Below are 24,801 nucleotides of genomic sequence, written 5' to 3'. Positions count from 1 at the left end.
AAGGTCGGTTTGACAAAATCCTGCCGAATCCACCGGCAAAAAGGGCCGCCATCGGCCAATCTCAAGATCTTTCGGTTTGGCTTTTAATCTTCTGTTGTTAAGAAATTATATTCTGCACCACGTGCACCACGCCTGCGGTGCACTAGAAAATCATAACTGCAAGGGGCGTAGGGTAGCAATATAAGATGAGCGCATAATGCATGAGGTTTATAGAAATCGAGATGCATGATTGATACAGTGCACCACCATACACGTGGTGCCCGATATAACATATTTCCGTCTTTTTTTTTTTTTTTGGTGAAAACGGCAATTTATATAGCTCTAACGTGAGTACATCCTGCCAAGTCAAAAGAAAGTAAAGAGTACAATGGGAGCGGAAGCTCTGCTATATATGGACGTCCACAAGAACTCCCCGGAATGTCGTGCAACATAGGAGGCGACCCAGTCTGTAGCCCTGTTTGCCTTCCGAAAAGTATGCGCAACCTGATGCTCGCCCAACTCAACAACCAACCTGCGTGTGTCGCGTATCAGTGGATGACCATCCCTATACCTGTCTGCACGCCGTATCCACTCGATCACCGTCGATGAATCTCCCTCGATGTACACCCGCTCGGCACCGAGCACCCGCCTCGTATATGATATCACTTCCCAAGTAGTCCGAAGCTCTGCCCCAACTACGGTAAGACCTGGTGCATGACGACCCCCTTTTGCAACCAGGCTGCCACGATGGTCTCTGATCACAAATCCAACCCCTCCTGACCTCCCATCCGCCGCCACACTACCATCAAAGTTCACCTCGAGAAAACCAGAGGTTGGGGGCACCCAAGAAACAAAAGTAAACCTGGGCGTTGTAACAGCGAAGCGAGTACCCCATATGTCCCCGGCCGTCCCAAGAGAACACATAGCAGCGCATGAGATCACCTCTCCAGCCTGAAGCACTGCTCTAACCACCACCAACCTCGGCGAGGACCTCCTGCCCTCAAACAAGCCCGCATTCCTGTCCAACCAGATGTGGTAGGCCAGATATGCTCTAAGAACCCTTGCCTCAACAGAGCCGCCGGAATGAATCTTTCAACAACTGCAGCAGATCCTGTATCGACACCACCAACTGGGGAAGAGAGACAAGAGACCTCCTCCATATCTCTCTAGCCCTCTACCGCCCCACTAATGTAACAAATGGCTAAGCATCTAGTAGATTTTAATTGTAACGTTGGATGGTTATGTAAGGAGGGTTGGCTTTGGAGTCCGAGTTAAAACAGATGGCCATGGAAGTGCCATTGTGTGATTGTGTCTTGCACCAGAGAAGAAATTAAGCTAACAAGTTACTGGCTTGACCAGCACAGATGCCAAAATTAAACCCTCGGGTCTGGACCGGGTTCGGGTGGCTCGAACCCAATGAGTGTAGATCCTTCCGCATCACAATGTGTATATCACGTGATGGCTGCAATTTTTTTGTTTTTTGTTTTTTTTTACACTTAAACCCCTCCTTCGTCCCTCAACTTACCTAATAGCTTTCGGTTCTAGAGTGGGTTTGGGACCTTGTAGGATTTCTCATCTCTCGCTTCTTTCTCCAGGGTTCTCCTTCCCTTCCTTCGCTTCTGATTGTGGGCTCCTGATTCTAGGGTTTCGATCACAGCCGCTCGAGGGATTCTAGGTTTGCTTCTCCTTCGTCTCGAGTCGATTTGATTGGATTCCTGTGGGGGAGTGGACGGCAAGATGGTGTTCCAGATGCAGCCGTACGGGATCCAGGCGATGCTCAAGGAAGGGCACAAGCACTTGTCGGGGCTCGACGAGGCGGTGGTCAAGAACATCGATGCTTGCAAGCAGCTCTCGGTCATCACTCGCACCTCCCTCGGCCCCAATGGTGAGGGTCTCCACCGCTTAAAATCTCATTAAATGTTAAATTTTCTTGGCCCAAGATTTGATCTTTTAGGGATTTGTTTGGGGTTTCGAGGTCGCATTGTTACTTTCATAGTGATTCTATGAGTGCATTGTACTTGTTCTGTGATGAGGTTTCACTTTTGTCGTGGTGTAATCTGCACGGTTTCTGTTGTCTTTAATCACTTGCAGATATGAAAGTAAATCTAAAGAGAATCGAGTTCCAAATAATGTAAAGTTATATTTTTTTTTAAAAAAAAATCTTTTCAAGTTGTTGGGCGCATGCATTTGTAAACCTGAGTAGATGCTGGAAGCTTTATTTTTTGGGTTTGTATATATTCTATTTCCAGCATTTCTTGTGGAACTTACTTGAGCTTCGGACGAAGGCAGCTTATATGATTTTTGCTTTTTTTTTTTGAAGATTGTCTAGTGAACGAATACTGTTGTACTTGATTTGATACCTCAGAAGCTTGTCTTTTCTCTTAATTTTTGGGTTGGGTTTGCTGGTGGAGGGAATGGTTTATTATTGATGAAAAATGTTTCTTCTTTATTTATTTCCGGATCTTTACTATCCAATTCAAGAATTTCTTATGGAATTTATTTGGCTTCTACATGCTTAACTTTGCTTTAGAGTACCTTATTGCTTCCTGTTTTGCTGGAAAATTGGGAAGAAAGCTGGTAGTTTTGGTGGTTTAGTGATATTTCATGTGTTGTTTTCTTGAATTTTTGCATGACATGCAGAGCAGAAAATTTTGAAGACTATTTTGAGTTTTCCCAAATTTCATGAATGGTTTCATCCTTGGTGTGGATGCACGTGTATAATGGTGTTCTGTGATTATTGCTGGCCTGATTATGGATGTACTATGAGTTGGGTTTATGGTTGTATCCATTAATTTTTTTAATAATTTATCCAGGCATGAATAAAATGGTTATCAATCATCTGGACAAGCTATTTGTAACAAATGATGCTGCCACTATCGTGAATGAGCTAGAGGTCCAGCATCCTGCTGCCAGGATTTTGGTGCTGGCAGGAAAGGCCCAACAAGAGGAGATTGGTGATGGAGCTAATCTTACAATTTCTTTTGCTGGTGAACTCCTTCAAAATGCGGAGGAGCTTATCAGGATGGGGCTGCATCCCAGTGAAATAATTAGTGGCTATACAAAAGCGATCAATAAGGTTCTTGCTGCTTTTGTGAAATGTTAATGCTGTTAATTCAATATATCTAAGAACCGTGGTGCTCATATGTGCATTTTATATCTTAATGCTCAGACGGTGAAATTATTAGATGGGTTGGTTGAGAAAGGATCAGAAACCATGGATGTGAGAAACAAAGATGAAGTATTTTCTCGAATGAAAGCTGCTGTTGCTAGCAAGCAGTTTGGGCAAGAAGGTATTTTGTGTCCTCTTATTGCTGATGTGAGTACCTCAACACCTGAGCTCATCCATTATTTTGTTGGTTTTATCATTATTATGAATGACATGTTGCATGTCAGGCATGCATCCAAGTCTGTCCAAAAAATCCCGCAAACTTTAATGTAGATAATGTTCGAGTTGCAAAGCTGCTTGGAGGTGGCTTGCACAATTGTACGGTTGTTCGTGGGATGGTCTTAAAAAATGATGCCATCGGAAGTATAAAGAGAATGGAAAAGGCAAAGGTAAATAGTATAATTGTTTCTTAATTAATTTTGCCTTTTTTGGGTCTTTTGATGTTACACATATAGCACCTCTCGAAATGTGGTTTATTTTCTGGTGATATTTGGTCTAAGATCATACCATGGGCATGGGTGGCAAACACGACAATTACTATTCATTTCTGTCGCTTCATCATTTTCTTTTCTAGAGTAATTGATTAAAATGCTTTAATATCTCCATTTGATTATGTAAACCTTGAGGTGTACATAACATCCTAAAACTACATAACTTTGTTATTTTAGAGTGCAAGACATGTAAAAATTTATGAGATCATCTCTTCATTTCTGTTTCTTATTGAAACAATCAAAACCTATTGCTCTTGTCATAGTGATGCAGATAATGTGTTGTTATGTAGAAATTTACCTGTCAACCTTAAGGGGTTTTTTTTTGTTGGCCTTTTTTGGGAGAGCCTGGCTTTGAGTTGTCAGTGTAGGTGAGCTCCAAAAAAGCCTTTTTGTAAAGGATGGGACGAAACCCTGCTGTCCTGACTCATTATAGGGTTCCATGCATGCAATGCAGGTGCAGGGAAGAATCCCTATGGAGCCTGAGTCTAGCTATAGATAAAAAGATAAAGCTATTACTTCTATTTTTCCATGCTACTTAGGGAAAACATGAAACTAAATAATAAAAAAAATACGATCTAGCATGTTTTGTTGATTTTAAGTAGTAGGCTTTGAAGTCCAGCATGCACTAGACTCTTGACCTTATTTTAGTATGGCATGGGAGGCCTCAAAGCCTAGCATGCATGTGGTGGACTTCAAGGCTTTCCTATCAGACATATATATGAGTTGCACTACATGCTTTATGTTAACTCCTTGAAAAATGATTGATCATTCAAAATCAATGATAGTTTATCTAAATTCAAGATTCAAACCATTGAACATGTTCCATGCTATAAAAAAAGCCTACAATTCAAAATTCTTGTGTTTTGGTGTTTTCTGATCTAATCATCAAGTTGGCGTCAAAGTGGATGGTTTAAATGGCATGATATTGTGTTTTACTATGATCAAATCATCAAAACCTAGTGGATTTAAATATAGCTGTTTTAGCATATGTAGATTATTATTTCAACTTGATGCATAGGTTAGAGAATTCAGAAATATGAATTTTTAATTTTAGGCAATTTTTTTTAGTATAGATTATGGTCAATAATTTGGATCTACAATTTGGATGAGCTATCATTAATTTTAAAATCGTTATGTCCTTTTTACAAGGAATTAACCTAAAGTGTATAGTCCAACTCTATATGTGTATGCATATGTATGTATATATGTATATAAATCTATATTATATATATATGCATATGTGCATATAAAGATATGATCTGGTTCATTCTTATGGTAATTGAGTTCTTTTTTTGATAAAATGGTATTTGAGTTCTTTAGTTGGTCTTGACATGCTAGTATGTGATATTAACAACTGTTTGCTACAAAAACATGCCTCCTTAATAATCATTGTCGCATTTGGTAGTCGTTGAGCGGGAAAATTGGGTCTGAATTGTTCAAGATGTTATAGATATTTGCTTGAAAAGATGCAAGCATCAATTCAAAAGCATTATTTTCCTCTCTTTGAGGGAACTTGGTCTCCTAGGGTACAAAGAGAAGTATATATTGCATTCTTGTTGCTTGACATGCCCACCTACTGTTGAGGTAATGGTGGCAATTTTTGACCTGGCCCATTTACCCGATCGACCTGCCTAACCAGACTGTTGGGTTTGTGGGCTAGGTACTGGTTGGTCAATCTGTACTCACCAGCAGGTTGTATCGGGTTTGGATCAGGGCCCTTGAACCTATTGCATGTCTGTTTTTCCTTTTATTGGTTTCCTATGACATAAGTAAGAATTAGATTACAAGCTCTGACATGTAATGCTTAATTGCACACTTCAGGGTTGTGCAGTATGTGTTTCTTAGCAAGTTAACTTTACATAGTCCAATTGTATGTATTTGTATCTGTTTTATGCTTTACTTGTGGTTAGGTGTTGTGCATGTTGTCATATCCTTTTGTACCAAGCCTGTTATCTCTATTGGAGCACTAGTTCATTATCTTAGCATAAAAAATGGGATATCCTACTTAACCTACGAGACTAGATATAGTTAAATGGGAATCTAGGAATCTAGCAGTTTAATAACCATGAGACTACAAGTTAACTACCATAGTTCGCCGTACTGGCTAGCACCGGATGGTATGGGGCATACCGTACTGTACCAATTCGGTATCGGTATCCGGTATGGGTGGTGTACCAACATTCAGTAACCAAAAAGATTCCGTACCGTACCATACCATACCAATATAGTGATAGTGTGGCACCAGTACGGAGTTCGGTACCAAGATAGCGAACCTTGATAACTACCTTCTCTTTAATCCTCTGACATTGTTTTCTGATATTTAAAGCATTTATTCAACTTCTTTTGGTGCTTAGTCTGCTTACATAATCATTTTAATGATGCATTCTTTTTGTAGATTGTGGTGTTTGCTGGAGGTGTTGATACATCTGCAACTGAAACAAAGGGAACTGTTTTGATTCATAATGCTGAACAGGTAGTATTTTGACCAAGGATTTAAATACCAAATCTTGCTGCTTCATACTGGGCATAACATACCAGACATGTAAAGAATTGAAACATGGTATTCCCCTTGTACCAAGTGTCAGTGATGTGATGTAATGTATTGGCTCTTGGTACTGCCTATATGGGTATTGTTGTTCTCCCATTTCTATATTTTTTCAGTTTTTTTTCACTTTTAAAAGGTGTAAGAAAAGTTTTTAAGTACTACATGCGTATTATGGGTCAACCAGCACTGATGTAGTCACATTTGTTTGTTGTAAATTGCCTCTCAAAACTTTGGAAAGTCTTAGACGGGTGTTCTTAAATACCATTGGTGATTCTATCTAGATACTTAAATCTCAATTTTTCTTTGTTATTGTCTGTTATTGCAAGTTGCAAATGACCCATTTAACTTGGTGCTTTCTTTAATAAATAAGCAATTATCTATTATCTAGCTTAGATTTTTTGAGGTAGTAACAAATTGAGATGTGAAATTGCATAATATTGATTATTCCAAGCGAAAAACTAAACTATTTACTAACTAATATTTTATATCACAAAGCAACAATATTCGTGTATTGATGCTCTATCAGGCTATACATGTTGATACTCTATGATATGATATTATCATTGGTATAGTAAGGCATGCCAATATAGGTAGACAACATATTAAAAAGCCAATATATATTACAATCGATCAATTTCCTATTGTTAGAAAATTTAAACATCATATCGTATTCTTTTGTGTGCCTAATATGAGAATGCTCATTCATATTGTACATATCGTAGATGCATACCTTGTCAACAGGTTATCGGCATGATATAGGGGTGTTTACCTTCATACCATGCTAATGCGTATGATCGTGTCAAGTGCATTGCTTAATACTCCTAGATATGTTGGTGTGATATCTCAACTATACTAGTTCCCCCATGTACCAATGTTGACACATGTACATGTGCGGATGTGCATAACATGTTAGCAAAACCAGTTAACCTTGCTTTTGAGAAATCTAAGAAGCCAAAGGCAGAGGGAGAAGGAGGGGTTGGGGGGGGGGGGGGGTAGAAAGAAAAAGGTTCAAAGGGTGAAGGGGCGGGTGTTAAAGTGGGAGGACGTTGGCCATTGGTGGGATGTGTTAACTTACCAAGCATAGAGTTCAAGGGTACATGGAGGAGGCTTGCTGTAGACATGGTATCTCGGAGGTAGCATGGCACTTGAGCGGGTTACTGCAAGAGATTGGGCATGTGACGAAGGAGAGGTGTTTAATCTGGGCATTGAAAAATGGATTTCTTTTTTCATTGGAAAGTCCTTGGGTTAGTTTCATTCCACTGAATCTCCTCAGGATAAGAAACTTAGTTCTTCTCCTTAACTTAAAAAATGGGGAAATGAGAGATACCAAGTATAGTTACAAGCAGTTTCGATTGCATATTCTGCTAATAGATGAGCAAAATTGTTGGTTATCGAAGGAGCTCAGATGATGGAAAATGGGGAAGGGGGATTGGTGTGGTTTAAGGGTTATTGTGATTAACGAGGGATAGACCATTGGTGGGGCTCCAAGTTAATGCCTGGTAAGTGAGGCATAGATATCTTCATGAAAACTACTAGTCTAGCATTGCGTTTCTTCATTAAGGAGCATTATATGGATGGTTGTCATCCATCAGCAAGATTCCCTTGCTGTGGGTTACAAGCTCATTTTCATACTAAATGTGGAGTATGGCTTTTATGCTAAGTGAGTATATTCACTCAAAAAGACTGTACATGCAATATGGAATTATGCCCAAGTTGCAGTTGTCTGCCCAATTTTATGATCCTTTTTAGATGGCTCCTTGTATCCCAAAATTTGGGGGTAGGGTGTGTCCAACTCCTAGACACACCCATAACCAATGGTTGTAGCTGAACCCACGTAACATGCATGATAGCATATGCTTTTTTCATAATTTAAACCAATGTTTCAAATATAAGGACTTGTTTGGATATTCCTACGGGATTGGGCTGAAAATTCTATAGGAATCATGCCTATTGGCCTATCTAGCTTGCATCTTTAGAGGGCCTACCCAAATTCTAGCTTTTGGGCTGTAGGAAGAAAAAAAGACCTCAAATCAAGATCCGCCGTACCGGGTCCGGTAGGCGTACCGGTTGCCTACCGGACCGGTACCATTCCGGTTCGTACCGAAATCGGACGGTACGAACCGGAAAGCTCTTCCCCGCCGGAGCCGGGGAAGACGAAGAGAAAAAGAGAGAGCGCGGGGAAGAGAGGGAGGGAGAGCACCTTCGGCCGCCATCGAAGAGCCGCGGAGGGGCGTCGGAGGCCGGCGGGGGGCGAGGGAACCCGCGGGGGCGCGGCGGAGGCCGAGGTTTTTAATTTCGAAATAGTGGACGCGGTTGCGGCCTCGGCCTCCGCCGCGCCCCCGCGGGTTCCCCCGCCCCCTGCCGGCCTCCGACGCCCCTCCGCGGCTCTCCGATGGCGACCGAAGGTGCTCTCCCTCCCTCTCTTCCCTGCGCTCTCTCTTTTTCTCTTTGTCTTCTTCGTCTCCGGCACGGAACCGGCCTGTACCGGTTTTCACGGCTCCGGTGTACCGGTAGCTGGCCGGACCGGTTTGTACCGGCCCGTACTGGCCGGTTCGGCATACCATGCCTCAAATGGTTGAAGAGGGTCTATTTAGCTTGCATCTTCAAAGTCTTTTTTTTTCTTCCCATGGGATTTAGGCTGGGAGGTGTTTGGTTGATAGAGCCATGCTTAAATGGGCCACCCAATCCGCGAAACCTGTAGGATTTTCAGCCTAATCTTATAAGAATAACCAAATAGATCTGTTTGGAAAATCCAGCATGATTGGGTCAAATTTTCTATTAGATTCATATAGTTGGCAGTCTATTTGGTTAGAGCCCATATAAACACATACCTCCCTCAGCCTGAATCCTGTGGGAGGGAAAAAAAGACATCCATGGCTCTTTTTTTTCTTCTTGCAATCCAACAAGCCCACAAATGGGATTTAGGCTAAGATTAGGATTTTAGAAGAATAAGAGTTGGGAAGGCCAATAGGCCGGATTCTTGTAGGAAATCCCGCCCAATTTTGCTAGATTTACCAAATAGGCCCTAAATAACCAGGAATTCCTGCAGTTATGTCTCTTCTATTTTTGATCAAGAATTCAAGACCCAGTCTATAGAGAAAGTGAGATAAGTGATACAAAAGTAGTCATTTCTACATCAAACACTAGTAGTATATGAGATTTTCATAATATCCACAGCATGTGTACAACAGTTATTATGTTGTTAAGGTTTCAATGTATGTAATTCCCCACGTAACATTTCTACGATAGATTTTGAGCTTAGTTGCATTCTTATATGTAAAATAGTTGTTAAATTTAAATTAGTATTAACTTGCAATGCACTTGTGAAATTGCAATCATCACTGATTTTTAGGATGCTTTTTGATCCTAAGTTTATGTAAACTAGTTACAAACTATATTTATTTGTTGAAAACAGTCTGTGAACTTGTATTAAGAAATTAAAAAAAATAGTTGTTAAAGAAATGAGTAATATAACATATATTCTCATGCACATGCTTAAAATCTTTTAATCCAAATCAAAAAGACTTAAAAAATCTGGATCTCATCCTTGGATAAGGGAAGTTATGATCGCAAAATTGGGATCCATATCATCAATCTTGTAGTCCCATGGATCATAAGATTCAAATTGAACATTTTATTTGCATATTAAACCATGCAGAATCCTATTTCTTTAGTTTAATTAGAATATTTGTCTTTTAGAATCATTTATTTATTACGAATAAGCCTCAGGTTTTGAACTTCTAAAATGCAAAAAAAAAAAAAAATTAGAATTCATGGATTTAAATGCAAGAGGCAAATCTGTCTTTTTTGTAACCATCTGTTACAACTATTTAAATTTTGTTAATATTCTACCTAAAACAATAATTGAACAATTTTTTTGCAGTGGAAGCATATAAATATCTTGAATTACTGAACATGATGTTTTTTTCATTAGACGTGCTATAAAATTGGCTTCTGGTGAAGAAACTATATTTCAATAGGCATGACCTTTCATTCTTCAGTCACCTATATTTCAATTAACTCGCTTTTTTAAATTTCACATTTCTTTAATAGTTGTATATTTTTTGTTTTTTGAAGGAACTTGGTAAAATCTCATGATCCAAGATTTGATCCTTGATCCAATTAGATACAATTTAAGAGCTCATCCTGACCCTAAGAACATTTTTTCATGTTCAACACTGTAATGTGTCAGCCTTGATCAGCACTGTAACGAGACATGATAGTTTTGTCCTTGTTTCTGGAACTACAAAATTTTAATTTGTAATTGCAATAGTAAAGAAAAATCTCTCATGGACTATACAACCCACTTGCATCACCAATAATTCTTTTGAATAATATATAAATTCCGATTAATTAAAAGTAATTTTTTGTGTAAATCAAGAAAGCCCATTGATTTGCTGGATTATCTGGGGTTAGATGAATAAATACTATGTTCTATTAAATAAATAGTTTGTATCTTGTGTTACAAGTGTGATCTCAGCATGATAAAAGCTTCAATTGCAGAGGAAATACATTGTCAGTCAATTTAACTATTTGTGCGGTTGCCAAATATAGTAGTATGCTTATTTGAATATAAGTTGTCACGTTCACGTGTTCTGCCTTTTTCCTTGGACACTAAAAAAAGGGAATCTTATTAGATCTTTGGTTCATGCTTATGAAATTTTAATGCTATATCTTTTCCATTCACGATAAATTTCTTCTTTTTGTCTGACTGCCAAGCTGTTTCGCGTGCAGTTTTCCTTTTTTTGAAAAAAGTAAATACCCGCAAACCAATGATGTGTGCTATTTTTTTTTAATAGTATGTTTTTTTTCTGTATAACCTCTCCGCACCAACCCCTTTCATTTCCAACTTCTCTGCTTGGTTCATCTCTCCCTTCTCTGACTATTTCAAACTTGATCTAATGCAATCTGGTCAGTTCGTCTCCTCCCCACATTAATGGACCAGACTTGTGACTGCTGCAGTTGTTGTCAGCAGGGTATGTGGCACTCCACGAGTTGAGTAGTGCTGAGCCAGGAGATCGCTCTCGTCTTCTTCTCCTTCTTTCTCCATGGCCATGCCCTACATTTTTCCCTTTGACCCTTCTTATCATTTCTCCTTCTTCCTTCCAAAGGAGTGTTTATTGTATGCTGGTCAATTTCCGGACTGATCTAAATAGAAATCCAATATGGTTAATGGCAAGATCCAGATAATGATGCTTTTTCTGTTCTTTATTTGATTTTGGTAAATATGAATCAAAACAAGTTGAGAGGTTTAATGATTCTTGTAATGCGTTGCTTGTCATGACAATTTGAGAACTTTAGTATTCAGTCATTTTGTGCGATTTATTTTTGCTATGGTGATAGGAATTAAAGATTTTAATGTGCTTGTAATTGTTTTTATGGAGATCATCTCTGCATGTGAATATTTATGTTTCTGCTTATTTAACATGTTTTTCTAGGTTCTGCTATAAAAAGTTGGAAAATGACAATGACTACCAAACATGAATCTTTTGCCAGAAGTTTAGGAAAAGAAGAAACATGTGTTTTTGGTTTCATTTTTTAGAAAACAGAAAAATGACAACAATGCCAAACATAAACCTAGTTTCTAAGTTCCAAGGTTTAAAAAGTAAGCATTTTTTTTCTCAAAATAGTTGCATATAACCATTGGACATGTGACAATTGGATGATGATGATGGTGGTGTTCGTGGTTGGTAAGTGATAACCTGACCTTGATGGAAAATATGAATGCTGTTTGCAGCTAGAAAATTATGCAAAAACTGAAGAAGCCAAAGTCGAGGAGCTCATTAAAGCAGTTGCTGACTCAGGTGCTAAGGTGGTCGTCAGTGGAGCTGCAGTTGGAGACATGGCATTGCATTTTTGTGAGCGCTACAAGTAAATGAGCTCTTCTTCTCATACTAAATGTCATTTATACCTTACTAGCATACAATTTTGATGGAACTATCTCTTGGATGAGCAGTGTTATCTAATTTCTATAGAATAAAATTTATTTTTTTAAAAGAATTTTCCCTTCTGTTTCTTGCATTTCTTTTTTCTTTTTATATCAATCTGGTGATTAATCTCAATACATGGACTACTGTGGCAGAAATATGTTCCGATCGTTTTTACTTCTTAAAATTCATGTAAGTCCTACATATAGCTAGTAGTCTAGTGCCAATATACATTGGTTTGTCTTATTTTCATTATTCAGCTGAGACCTGTATGCTTTAAGGTTGTATTTTCTTGAGTGCCAGGGAAGTTTATTCTGCTATTATATTTGGCCTTGGAATATGATTTTTCATTTTTAGTTCCTTGTCATTGTATGAGGTTGATCAATTACTATGTGGGTTTGTGTGGGTTTAGTGTATTTCCCATCTCTTTCTCTCTTCCCCCCTTTTCCTCTCTCTTGGTACATGATTTTGATCCCAGGTTTTCAATTTCTTCGTCATTTCTTGCCTGATCCTATTTCATTAACTTTCGATATTTATGCCTTTCATACCTATGTTTGAATGCTTGTTTGCATTTGCAAATGAGAATTTCTACATTGTAATCTAATTGATAGCAAGGTTCAGAAACTTGATTTTAGTTTCAGTTTCGTTTGAGCCTGGCCAAATGAATTTTTTCAGTGTAGATGGTTTTGACAGTTAACTTTAGTTTTGGCACACCAGTCCCAGAGATTATAGAAAATCCCAATGTCATGAGAGTTTTGGGAAATATAAATGTTAAAACAAGCAAAAAAATAAATTAATATTTGTTTTGGAGCATATTGTGTTATCTGGGATCTTTTGGTATATCACAATTGTATCTTCTTCTGTGAAATGATCAAAGGGTTGCACTTATTTAAAAATAAAATGCTCGAATAAACCTTTCACATTGTTTGTGGCAACTTAAAAGTTTGACAATCTACATAATTGGGTTTTGTGCTTTGGGTTACACTATTTAAAACAAGTTTCTTGTCAAAATCTCTTGATATCCTTGTCTCAAAAACATCTTTAAATTGGAATCTTGATTTTGGCAATAATGCTTCTTGGAATTCAGAGAAATGAGGAAATGACAAAATTAGCACAAACTCCTATATCTAAATTATATTTAGCATGTTAGTTTCAGCATAAACTCGGAATCAAGCCTGCTTTAAGATCAGTTAAGCCCAAGACTGAAAGGTCATGATCTCAATTTCCAATTTTCTGCTGAAAGTTTAAACCATGTTTGTTAGGCTTGTGCATTGTGCATTTTGTTTAGACCTGTGCAAGTATACTTGCATGACTATATTATTGTGAGAATTTTCTTTTTTTCTTTGTGTTAAACGTGGTACTGCGTAGGTGAAAATAACCAAGTAAAACAAAAACAAGAGGGCTAATCTCATCTACATAATCCTATATCTAAATTAAATTTAGCATGTTCGTTTCAGCGTAAACTTGGAAGCAAGCCTGCTTTCAGATCAGTTAAGCTCAAGACTGAAAGGTCATGATCTTAATTTCCAATTTTCTTCTGAAACTAAACCCATGCTTGTTAGGCTTGTGCATTGTGTATTTTGTTTAGACCTGCGCAAGTATACTTGCATGACTATATTATTGTGAGAATTCCCTTTTTTATTTGTGTTAAATGTGGTACTTCATAGGTGAAATTAACAAAGTAAAACAAAAGCAAGAGGCCTAATCTCATCTACATAGATGAGTCAAAGGAATATTTTATCAGAGTTTTATAATGTTTAAAAATCAGTTGTTTATTTTGATTTATGCTTTCCTCAGATTCTTTTGACCTAGATGACTTAAGCAACACAAGGGCCTGCATGAGCTTAGATGGTTTATTTGTGCATATGGAGACATTTTCTCATGCATTTTCCTTTGTATAGTGAGTGTGTGGCTCATATGAGACGTCACTGGAATAGAGCTTTTCTTTTTGGTGCAAAACATCAAAGCTCTGACTTGTAGGTATCTGATGATATATGAAGCCAATGTTACTAATTTCTTCCATCTCTTACAGACTCATGGTTCTAAAAATTAGCTCAAAGTTTGAATTGCGGAGGTTTTGCCGTACAACTGGTGCTGTAGCTCTTGTAAGTTTCTTTCTTACCTGAGAGTCTTTTTCTTTTTTAATTATATAAGTAGATGGTGCTTACTATCACATGTAATACTTTGCTTTGATTATAAACACAGCTGAAACTTAGCCAACCAAATCCTGAAGAGCTGGGATACGCTGACTCTGTTTCAGTGGAAGAAATTGGTGGTGTTCGGGTATTGTTGCCATATCTACAACAGCCATCATCTTTATTAATGTTTTGAAAGTTCTTTTGGTTAGCTTGCTTTCTTAAACATCAATTGTCTCGCCTTTTATTTAAATAGGTGACTATTGTGAAAAATGAAGAAGGTGGAAACTCAGTTTCTACCGTGGTCTTACGAGGTAGTACAGATAGTATATTAGATGACCTTGAAAGGGCTGTTGATGACGGTGCTAATACATACAAGGTGAATCTTGAAATATAATTTCTTTTTATGGTAGGAACTTCAGCATTAAGATAACGAGAAGCAAGGGCATAAGTGATACATCTTATTTGCATTTTTACACGTTATGTAAGTTTGACCTTTTTCACTCCTGCTAACGCAGTCTTTCCATCACTCAACAGGCAATGTGCAGGGACAGTCGCATAGTTCCTGGGGCTGCTGCTACGGAGATAGAGTTGGCAAGAAAGTTGAAAGAATTTTCCCTTAAAGAGACGGGGTATTATTTCTTATTCTGCTCTAATCTTCTTAAATATGCTGAAAGACAATCTGATGGAATGTATAATCTAACAAGTGTTGTTGCTTTTTATTATCCTTTCTTATCAAATGTTTTATTTTGTGTTACTGTCAATATCCTTCTTTGGGATTTCCAAGTTTCCTAGCACTGTAATGTTTGATTTGTAATTATGTATGATAATGATATCTCCAGATTAAATATAATTACTACCAATCGTTAGTTATGTTTATATCATTATGCAAGCCTACACATAGTTTAGAGTAAGGAAATGATGTACCAAAATATGCCTTGAAGGCTTGAACGATGGCATAAGATAAAAGGATTAGGATGGTCTTGGTTTTATAGGATTGTCCTTTGTGCCCTTTAAATGTCTTTTTTATGTTGAAAAGACACCAAAAAATTGTGGTAATAAGATTAACTACTGAATGGGGGAAAAATATCTTGTGATGGATTTCACCTCCATACTCGTCCCTCTCTTTTTGTTTCTCCATTTTCTTTTGCTCCTATTTTGTGTCTTATTCTCTCTCCTGAAATCAAAATCCTGTACCTTTTATGAATGCTTTGTGGGTTAAGGTGGCATCTTGATGCCAATAAATTCTCTCATCCTCCCTCCCTCTGGTGGTGTCTCTCACCTTGGGAAGAGAAGAAAAACCCTCTTTAAAGTTCTTCATATGCAACTTCCAATGCGATAGTTAATTCTGTATTTTTGTTTTGTTTTTTGGCAATGGTTCGCAAAGGCAAGCAGAAAATTTTCACATGCCAGTGGTCCTGAAATTTGTCAATTCATCTAGTAATTTTGATTCTTTTGTTGCAGTTTGGATCAGTATGCAATTGCAAAATTTGCTGAAAGCTTTGAAATGGTACCTAGGACCCTGGCTGAGAATGCTGGGCTGAACACTATGGAGATTATTTCTTCCTTGTATGCTGAACATGCTGCTGGAAACACCAAAGTTGGTATTGACTTGGAAGAAGGTGTCTGCAAGGATGTCTCAACCTTGAATATCTGGGATCTCTATCTCACCAAGTGAGCCTCTTCTCATTGCTTTTGGAGTCATTGAGCATTCTTTTGGTTTGCTGCAGTTGATATCTTGGCTTTCTCCTAATCATGTTTTTTAAAACTTAAAATTTTATGCCATCATGGAACATCTGCTTTTAGCTGTCTGATTAAAACTGCAATTTCTTAGTAGCTTTTTTTTTTTGTTTTCTTTAGTTAATTTAGGATTTACGTGGACACTGCCTAATCAGTTATTGATGCAATCATTTTAGAATAATTTAGATGGTTTTGAATGCATTTCCAGTATTGATTCTTCCGATTGCCACAATGGTGTCAAATTTACTCGGTAAATGTATAACTGGGATTGTCAGATAGATGGCTAAACTAGGTGCATGAGGTGACCGCAAGGAGGCTATCATTGTTAGAGTTTGGTATGTCAAAAGCAATTGACAATTTCATAGACACAGATGTGCTGCTTTTGGAGAAGTGGCAACAAGAAGTCGTTCTTTTAGATGCTTTCGGTGGTGAGACAGAGATTCATTTCTTTCTTATCTAACCATTTGCTGTAGACATGATCAGTTCGGATATTACGAGTGAAATGTGTCTTTGGTTTATCTGAATGAGCTATTCTTTGAGTCAGAAAGAAATCTTGATGGTAGTTATATTCAAAAAATGTGCCCTCTGTGGTAAATGGGAGGCGCTGTCTAGGCATGTGGGCAGGGGAATCCTCGTCTTCTCAAAAAGTGGTTGTTTACCTTGGAAGATATTTCATGTCAGATTTGAGGTTTGCTATCTTCAGCATCTCTTAAATATATAAATGATCCAGAAGTGACCAAGGAAGGCATGAGGGGTACTATTGCTGTGAGTTTGATAAGATTTTTAAGGTAACCGTTGGGCCACATGTATCAATTATATTAAGCTGATGCAAGATACATTTGCTACATACGGATGCTTTTGAAAATAAAAATTTCTTATTCATATTCTCACAGACTTACCTAGAAGGATAATTCCCTACTTATAATTTATATTGGCTCTTCTCTATATATATTCTTTCACAGCAATCGTTTAATTGTTTGATTATTTCACTTTTTTTAATTATGTATATATGGATATATTATGCTTGTATTCTGAGCTATAGCTTTGTGCTTGTACTGAAGTAGAATATTTTTGTAGCTTTAGTACATAGTACTTGGTATAGGCGTCTAGTAAAATTATCCGATCCTTTGGGCAGATTCTTTGCACTCAAATATGCTGCAGATGCTGCTTGTACTGTTCTCCGGGTTGATCAGGTGAGCTCTGTTCCTATTTCAAAGTTTCCTTATGGTATCATTTTCTATATTGCAATTATTGTCTATTCTAACTGCTGCTGTTTCTCCTCCTGCGCCTGCACCATATATATTGATGTTGAAACATATTTTCCTTGGGCAGATTATAATGGCAAAACCAGCAGGCGGCCCAAAGAGAGACCCACCGGCCGGGATGGATGAGGATTAATGATGTGCATATGGGTTGACTAATACCAATTCGCCAGCTATGTAGTAACTGTAAATGGTTTTATGTATTTTAGTAGGTGAGGACGGTAGCAAATTTTGATTCCCATCCAGGGAAACCTGGTACATGAGCAGCTCAACAAGCCAACCACTTGCAATGTCAATGTATTCTGAATCACTTTTAGTCTGATTTTTGCAGTTCTATTTTTCACATTACAATGCTAGATCTTCAAGGTTGGGATACTTCATTCTTTAACACATGCATCAGTTTCGAACGTGAAATTAAGTGATATTATTGGTTTTTTCTCTATTTTTTTTTGCTTTGTGGTTGATATAGGTACATTTGCTCATCGACTGTCATTTGATGCCATTTTTAGCAGTAAGAATATGCCCTCTATTGTCGGAGGCATCCTGTATTTTTTCCAAGGCACACTTAAATCTCATTGCTTTTGCTAAACTTGATGTGATTGAGCTGCAGTAATCACTCCAACAAATCTTCCACAGTTTGTGGTCCACTTCATGGATCTTAATTTGCCATTGGTGCATACTCAAATTTTCAGGAATGCAATAATCCTTTGCTTTTACAACTCGCATATTTGTTTTGGCACCCTATACTCTGGAGACCTTTGCACGCCGAGATACAGTGTATATTATAAGTTAAAATTGTGGTTGCATTCAGTTTTAGCTATGCTAGTCTTAAATGATATATAAATTCTCTTGTAGCACCTATCACTTAACAAGTAGCTTGGTAACCATCTCTGTGGCTTGTGAACTTTGAGTTTCGGTGTCATCCCTAACTTTTTCTGAAATTAGAAACATTTCTTAAATGAAATTAAGTGAAGTTGCCTCTTAGATGTTTTATTCATAGTGTAAAGGAAAAGGCCACTGATCCTGGATCGTTAGATTGTGTACTGGAAAACACACGGCATAGGCTAGCTGATACTTTCACGACACCAGATGACCCACCCAGACTAGCCAGCACAAAGCCAAAAAGACTCCAAACAGTAAACAACCGCAGCAAAACAACGTTAACCCCCACCCAAAGACAAGCAAACAGCAGCAGAAACAGAACATAGCAAACCATCAGCACAGAATAATTAAAAATCATCATGCCAGACATCACCTCCAACATCCCAAAGTACCTTACCTGAACTCACCGTCGCCAAGCGATGCCTACAGAAGGCTTCGTTCTCAAAACATTTTTTTCTGGCTCTCGTGCCTTCCCATTTTAGCAATCAAGACCTGAACATCATAAAAAATTTGACATTTGAAGTATCCTCAAAGATTAGAATTCCTTTGCAAATTGGGTGTGACCCAAAAGCTGCACCCTTTCGGTATTCTCATCTCAGGATTTTTTCTCTCTCTATTTCAAGGTGTTAACTGCTCATTTTCTTCGAAATTACCAAAATTTTCAGCATTCCATGTATGCATAAACCGATTTTCTTGAAGAAACCAATGGCATATTTCTTCATGTGATTTATTAGATAAGAAGTTAAGAACCAAAAACCGAAGTTTGCATTGCAAAGGCTGCTATAAAGAGATCAAGTGCGTCACTTGGAAGATATTTGAGGTAACCATCCGTTGCCTGGCGTGGTGAGGTGAACCAATAAAATTGTTACAAGTGGCCAACTGATATTTGAACAAAAAAGAGAGAAGGCCTGGATAAAGACAAGGACGCAAACTATCCTGAAGTGAAGATATGAGGCCCCTGTAATGTGTGGAGGGAGAAGAGAAGTCTCTCATGGCCTCTCTGCTCTCCCTCCATCTCCCCAAGCCCAATCCCCATTCTCCCATCAGGGCCTCCTCCTCCTCCTCCTCTCCTTCCACCACAACCACCACCACCACCCCAGCTCCTCCACAGAGTCTTGAGAAGAGGTTTGGCCGGAAAGGAATTAAGTTCACCGAATCCGGCGATGTCCCCACCGTCGAGCTGAGAGTAAGAAACGGGAGCTCGCTCCACCTACGCATACCTGATGGGCTTATCACATCCTACAAGCCGAAGGTCTACTGGAAGGATGAAGGATTCGAGGAGGTGCTTCACACTGTTCGCGGCGGCGGGTCGGATGCCGCTAGCTTGGTGAAAGGTGGACTTGGTTTGGTTCTCAATGACGTATCAAGACTGAATCCTGATGGTTCTCCTTGGAGCGCTTCCCAGTGGGCTGTGAAGGATTCCGACTCGGATTCCATTGATGCAGTGCAGGTAGCAATATCCTGTTCTAATGCTAGTTCAGATACTGCTCCTTTTTTCTGATGGAAGATATTGTTTTTCTTATAAAGTATGTTCTGTAATTTTTGATGAATTTGAAAAATCTGAGCCCATCTTTTTTCGCGCTCTTCTTTTTCTTTTTTTTTCCTTTTCTTTCTTTTATCTTGATATTAATATTTTTGAGAGAATATTTTGATATTAATAATTGGAAAAATTCGATCTAACAGTTTAAAGCAACAAGAAGAGCATGACATTCCCCAGGGACTGTCTCAGAGAATTCCACAAAAAAAAAAAGATCGATTATGCTTAGGATAGTGCTAGAGATTCTGAATTTAGAATCTTATTGCTCAAAAATTTCTTCTCCATGTAGAATGTCATTTCCCTTTGCTTGGATCATTGGCTGAGTTTCGGTGCTTTAGCCTGTTAGCTAATTCTTTATATCCTTATCATCAAGAATTTATTAAAACAATAATTGCATATTTATTATGGTATACTTCATAATTTTATAACTTTTGGGTAAGTATTATCAGGATATTACCTCTTGTGGATAGGAGCTCCATTAGAGAACATGGTATATTGCAGCCTTGCCCTCTGTGGAGTGATAGAAAGATGGGCAGGATCTTAAGATTAATGAATGCAGGGATCCGATCTTTTCAGTCCTAATGCCCTTCTAGTTACAATTTGATTATTGATGGTGTTGTCAAATATTTTTTATGTTTAATCTGTTTTGAGGTTTGGATTTGTTCCATTGCTATTGTTCTCTTTGCAGAATGAATAGTTGAGTCGAGTGGGAACCTCTTTTTCTTTGGCCATCTTTTGCAGGTTGAATTGAGCTGCACAAATGGAGATGGCTCACTCCATATAACATACATTGTATCTCTCTATCCCCTCAGCATGGCAACCGCAGTCGTCGTAAAGAATAAGGGAGCAGAGTCTGTAAAGCTCACAAGTGCCATATTGAGCCATCTCAGGTTTAAAAGCCGGTATGGCTCTGCAGTCGAGGGGCTCAGGGGCTGCTCCTATTGTGCACACCCACCTCTGTCTTCTAGCTTTGGTATCTTGTCTCCAGCTGATGCAATGGAACCTGAACCTCCCAGTTGGTACTCCTTCCTGGGTTCTGCTTTCAGCAAGGATATTGACAAGGAGGTCAAGGATTCATGGACTGTAGAGGATGATTTGTACACCATCTTGAGGGGCAAGCTTAGTCGAGTCTATACTGCACCTCCAATGGAGAGACTGAAGCGTATATATAGAACTCCACCCTCCAAATATACAACTATTGATCAGGTATTGTTCCTCTTCTCATCTAGGATTTTTTTTTTTATCTCTTAATCTTCATTTTTTCTCTGTTAAAATTATTGAAGTAGATAAAACCCCCAATAAGAGTCTAATATTTCGGTAATTAGTTTCTAATACTGAAGATATTAATATCTTTGAAATTGGTTCTCTGTGATATTGAGAACTAGGACAAGAGGAAGCATGGCCAAATCTGGTGAGGACAGGATTCTAACCCGGTTCACTGGTAACTAGCACTCAATGACTTCACTGAGCAAGTTGACACCTAACTGTGAATAAATAGCATACCTTAAAATATATAACTAATAAAATTGTAGACAATTTTAGAGGACTATTATGTACTACATGATTAATGTATGTGCAACAGTAGCTATATCAAAGCCAATTAAAAAAATAGATGCAGGGTGTGAAGTATGAAACATTGTGTCTGGGAAAATGTAGAGTAAGCACAATCCATCTATTGCCATGGCAAATTTATAGAGACATGGTCATCGTATAATAGAGAACTTCCATTATTAATCTATAAAACCTATCCAGAAATTGGTTTGCTTGGATTAAGATCATGCATGCATGAGCTATGTATCGCTTCTGCAAACAAGTTTTTCCTTTAATTATTCTTACATAATAAAATGGTTGCTTTTATGTTGTGTGTGTCTAAATGAGGCTAACTTTTTGCCTTCTTTAAACCACAGAACATGACTGGATTCTAAAATCAGAATAATACTCAGAAGCCATAGTACCATCTGACTCTCTTGTATTGTCTTTTCTTATTATATGACTAATATATTTGTAGACTAGCAGTTGTTACCTCAACCTCTTGTGATTTTCAAAATGATCTACTGTTTCTTTCTAGTAGAATCATCTAGTGAGTAGGCAGGGAGTGTTAGTTTGAGAAAAAAATTAATAGAGAGGAAGGTACTCCTGAACTATAATTCTAACATCTAACCCTTTTAAGAAACTAAGAGGAATCTCAGATCGCTTCGTTGCATTTCTTCACAGAATTCTTGAAGGATAGAATCGTTTCATGCACAAATAGACTAATATAAGAACACTCTGGACATGTTGACTATTATGTTTAACCAAATGAGGGTATGCGTTTTCTGTCAATAATAAAGTACATGAACATATTTTACAGGGTAGCGGTCTTGGATTTAGGGTGATAAGGATGGGGTATGATGACATTTACTTATGTAGCCCTGGTTCTCTCTCTCAAAGATATGGGAAAGACTACTTCATCTGCACTGGTCCTGCTTCAATGCTAGTACCTGTGGTTCTGAATCCTGGTGAGGAATGGAGAGCAGCACAGGTCATCGAGCATGATAATTTGTAATATTTTCTATGAAATTGTAATATAATGTCTTTGATTTAGGGTTGGTTATTTTCTATTACCAACACAAATTGTATTTATTACCTCCAATGAATAGTAATTGTAATATGATACTACTTTCTCATGGTGCGACTTAATGGTGAGTGTAATGGCACAATGATGACTATATCTTGCAACAACATGTTTTCTTATGAGAATTATTCAACATTATGTGTATGGATGAATGAAATTTGATATTTGTGAAGATCAAAACAAATTTGGGATCATCAAATCCTTTGAGGAGGGGGGGGGATGCATTTGGAGAGTGAACCTTGATGGATCAAGCAAAGTCATCAGTGACAAAAGGGAAGATTCCTTCTTTTCAGTTCCTCAAATTATTTCCTTTTTGATGGGAAATCTGGAGTTCAGGCCATGATCCCTTTAGTGTATTCAGTAAATTAAAATACAGTACTTAAGAGTTACATTGTGGAGCTGAGGAGTCAGTGGACCACGTGCTCTTCCAGTGTATATGGGCGAGATCGACATGGCAGTGGGCTGGGATCCCGCAGGGGGCCCGGAGTGCGCGGCTACAGTTTCTTAGGATGATACGGCAGTGGCTAGCCAGTTTATGGACACGCGAGGAGGGCATTAGAGCTACTTGCACAGCACTTCAGATCTGGCTGGCAAGGAATGCCCGTACTCTCGGTGAGCGCAGGGTGTCACCGAGGTTTGCGGCAGAGTTTGCTCGAGCACAGGCCTCGGAGATCAGACCCGCCCCTTATACAGATAGACCTTTGACAGCTCGGGACACCTCGGGTTCCCCCCTTGCTTCGGCAGCTCCTCAGTTGGTGTTTTTTACCTGGGAGCCCCCACCCCGAGCTTCCTCAAGGTCAACTTTGATGGGTCGGTTTTGGATGGCGGCACGCGAGGCGGTGCAGGCTTTGTCATACGGGGCCCGCATTCTAGGGTAGTGGCCGCAGGAGGCTGTCAGCTGTTCGATATATCGGTTCCTGGAGCAGAGCTGCGTGCAGCCTGGGCAGGCCTTCGACATGCGCGGGTAGTATTGCGGGCCAGCTCGCTTATTTTGGAGGGTGACTCGGCCACTGTCGTCTGGTGGATTCAGAGGGGATTGGGGGGTGAGGGCACAGACCACCCCTTGATTCGCGATATTGTGATGATGATGAGTGAGGGGGGGGGGCATTCTGGCCAAGCATGTATTCAGGGAGGCGGGGCAGCCGATTGGGTGGCTGCCTACGCGGCCCACCACTCGAGGTATGCCCTCTGGTCGGGGGAGGCGGAGCTGCCATTGGCACTCCGTGAGGTATTGTATTTTGATCTTATTGGGTGTATTCGTACCCGTACTGTATGAAGCACCCGTATTCAGCAAAAAAAAAAAAAAAAGTCATTTTATCCTTGAAATTTAAGTAGCAAAAATTAGTTTTCACCTTCCAAATCTTTTGAGGCCAAAATCTTGGTAATATCCTAGAACCCATCCCTGGAAAAAACACCTCTTTTTGCCATGGTGGTATTGAACTGCCTCATTATCAACTATTTCATGGTCCTAGTTTTAATTATTCTGTACAATATTCCATAGAATTGGAGCTTTTATCCGGTGCTCCGGAGAACATGATGGAAGTCAAATTCTTGGTATTCTTGGTGACACTGCATCAAGATCTCCTAGGCTTGGAGTTTACTGTCACTGGAACCAAATCATCAATCTCTCCAATTGTCAGGCTCTGTTATAAGCCACCTCAAAGCACACCTAATGCGACTTATGCTGTTGGGCTGCAAGATTCAAATTACCATAGCAAAGAGCCAATGATGTCAGAATTCACCACCAGCAGAAAAGGATCCTTAATCTCAAGCCAATAATTAGCTCAGAAAGCACTTCAAGCATTGTTCTCTAGTCAGAAAACTAATGATGAGAAGGACAATGAACAACAAACCAATGAATTAAGGATTCAAAACAGAAGAACCGGAGGGAGAAGAAGATGATGATTTTGTACAGATGACAGAAAATGAGTAGGATCTACACCAGTGCATCAAGAGAGTTAACAATCATTGGTAGTGTTCACAATCTGATTAGTTTTATGTTTTCAGCCCTGGATCAAACCATGGATGCTATGCTCGATATGCATATGTCTGCATAAGCCCACCTGCCACATTTATACCTATAGTTCAGGGTCCTAGAGGCACATGGAGGGGAGCTCGGCACTTGCAAAAACCACAACCTCTAATCAAACAAGACAATATAGATCGCAGGGGGTCTTCTTCTGTGTAAAACAAGGCTGCTGTCTAATTACTACGAAAATTTATGCGTCGTTTGGAAGGCTACTTATATGTTCAGTATTTTCATTACAAAACTTACAAGTGCTCATAATTTTTTTATCTTCATTTAGATTGAGCAGTGAACAGAATTTCTCATCATTTGTGAGTAGATTTGAGAAAAAGGGTCAATTGATTACAAGGGGGGAAATTTGGGAAACTTGAAGTGCAAATGAGATCATACTAACATGAAATAAAGTGAGAGTTGACAGGACAAGAACTGCAGTTAGTCTCAACATTTACAAAGAATAGATAAATAGAGAACCTGGAATTGCATCATGTTGTGTAACT

The 24,801-nt window shown here is 38.8% G+C and overlaps 2 protein-coding genes across 3 annotated transcripts; both read left to right on the top strand.

Annotated features, from left to right (window-relative positions):
* The first annotated feature begins 1,481 nt into the window (after positions 1 to 1,481).
* Positions 1,482 to 17,687, top strand: LOC103720559 (T-complex protein 1 subunit theta-like). Of its 2 annotated transcripts, XM_039129546.1 has the most exons (14): positions 1,482 to 1,541; positions 1,623 to 1,864; positions 2,793 to 3,055; positions 3,149 to 3,295; positions 3,373 to 3,534; positions 6,032 to 6,109; positions 11,919 to 12,052; positions 14,141 to 14,213; positions 14,314 to 14,391; positions 14,500 to 14,622; positions 14,781 to 14,875; positions 15,708 to 15,917; positions 17,119 to 17,176; positions 17,316 to 17,687. In XM_039129546.1, the coding sequence occupies exons 2-14, from the start codon at positions 1,717 to 1,719 to the stop codon at positions 17,379 to 17,381; spliced, it is 1,635 nt and encodes a 544-aa protein (XP_038985474.1). In that variant the 5' UTR covers positions 1,482 to 1,541; positions 1,623 to 1,716; the 3' UTR covers positions 17,382 to 17,687. The 2 variants fall into 2 exon arrangements, with proteins under 2 accessions (XP_038985474.1, XP_038985475.1); XM_039129547.1 differs by lacking the exon at positions 17,316 to 17,687 and having other exon boundaries at positions 1,493 to 1,864; positions 17,061 to 17,161.
* A 1,380-nt stretch (positions 17,688 to 19,067) lies between these two features.
* LOC103720560 (photosynthetic NDH subunit of subcomplex B 2, chloroplastic) lies at positions 19,068 to 22,403 on the top strand. Its single transcript, XM_008810323.4, has 3 exons — positions 19,068 to 19,577; positions 20,406 to 20,870; positions 22,015 to 22,403. Exons 1-3 carry the CDS (start codon positions 19,119 to 19,121, stop codon positions 22,207 to 22,209), a joined length of 1,119 nt encoding a protein of 372 aa, XP_008808545.1. The 5' UTR covers positions 19,068 to 19,118; the 3' UTR covers positions 22,210 to 22,403.
* Positions 22,404 to 24,801: the final 2,398 nt, after the last annotated feature.

Source organism: Phoenix dactylifera, chromosome 8, assembly GCF_009389715.1.
Source record: "Phoenix dactylifera cultivar Barhee BC4 chromosome 8, palm_55x_up_171113_PBpolish2nd_filt_p, whole genome shotgun sequence".
NCBI lineage: Eukaryota > Viridiplantae > Streptophyta > Magnoliopsida > Arecales > Arecaceae > Phoenix > Phoenix dactylifera.
The sequence above is the reverse complement of the archived record's forward strand: the minus strand, read 5'-3'. Positions and strand labels throughout refer to the sequence as shown.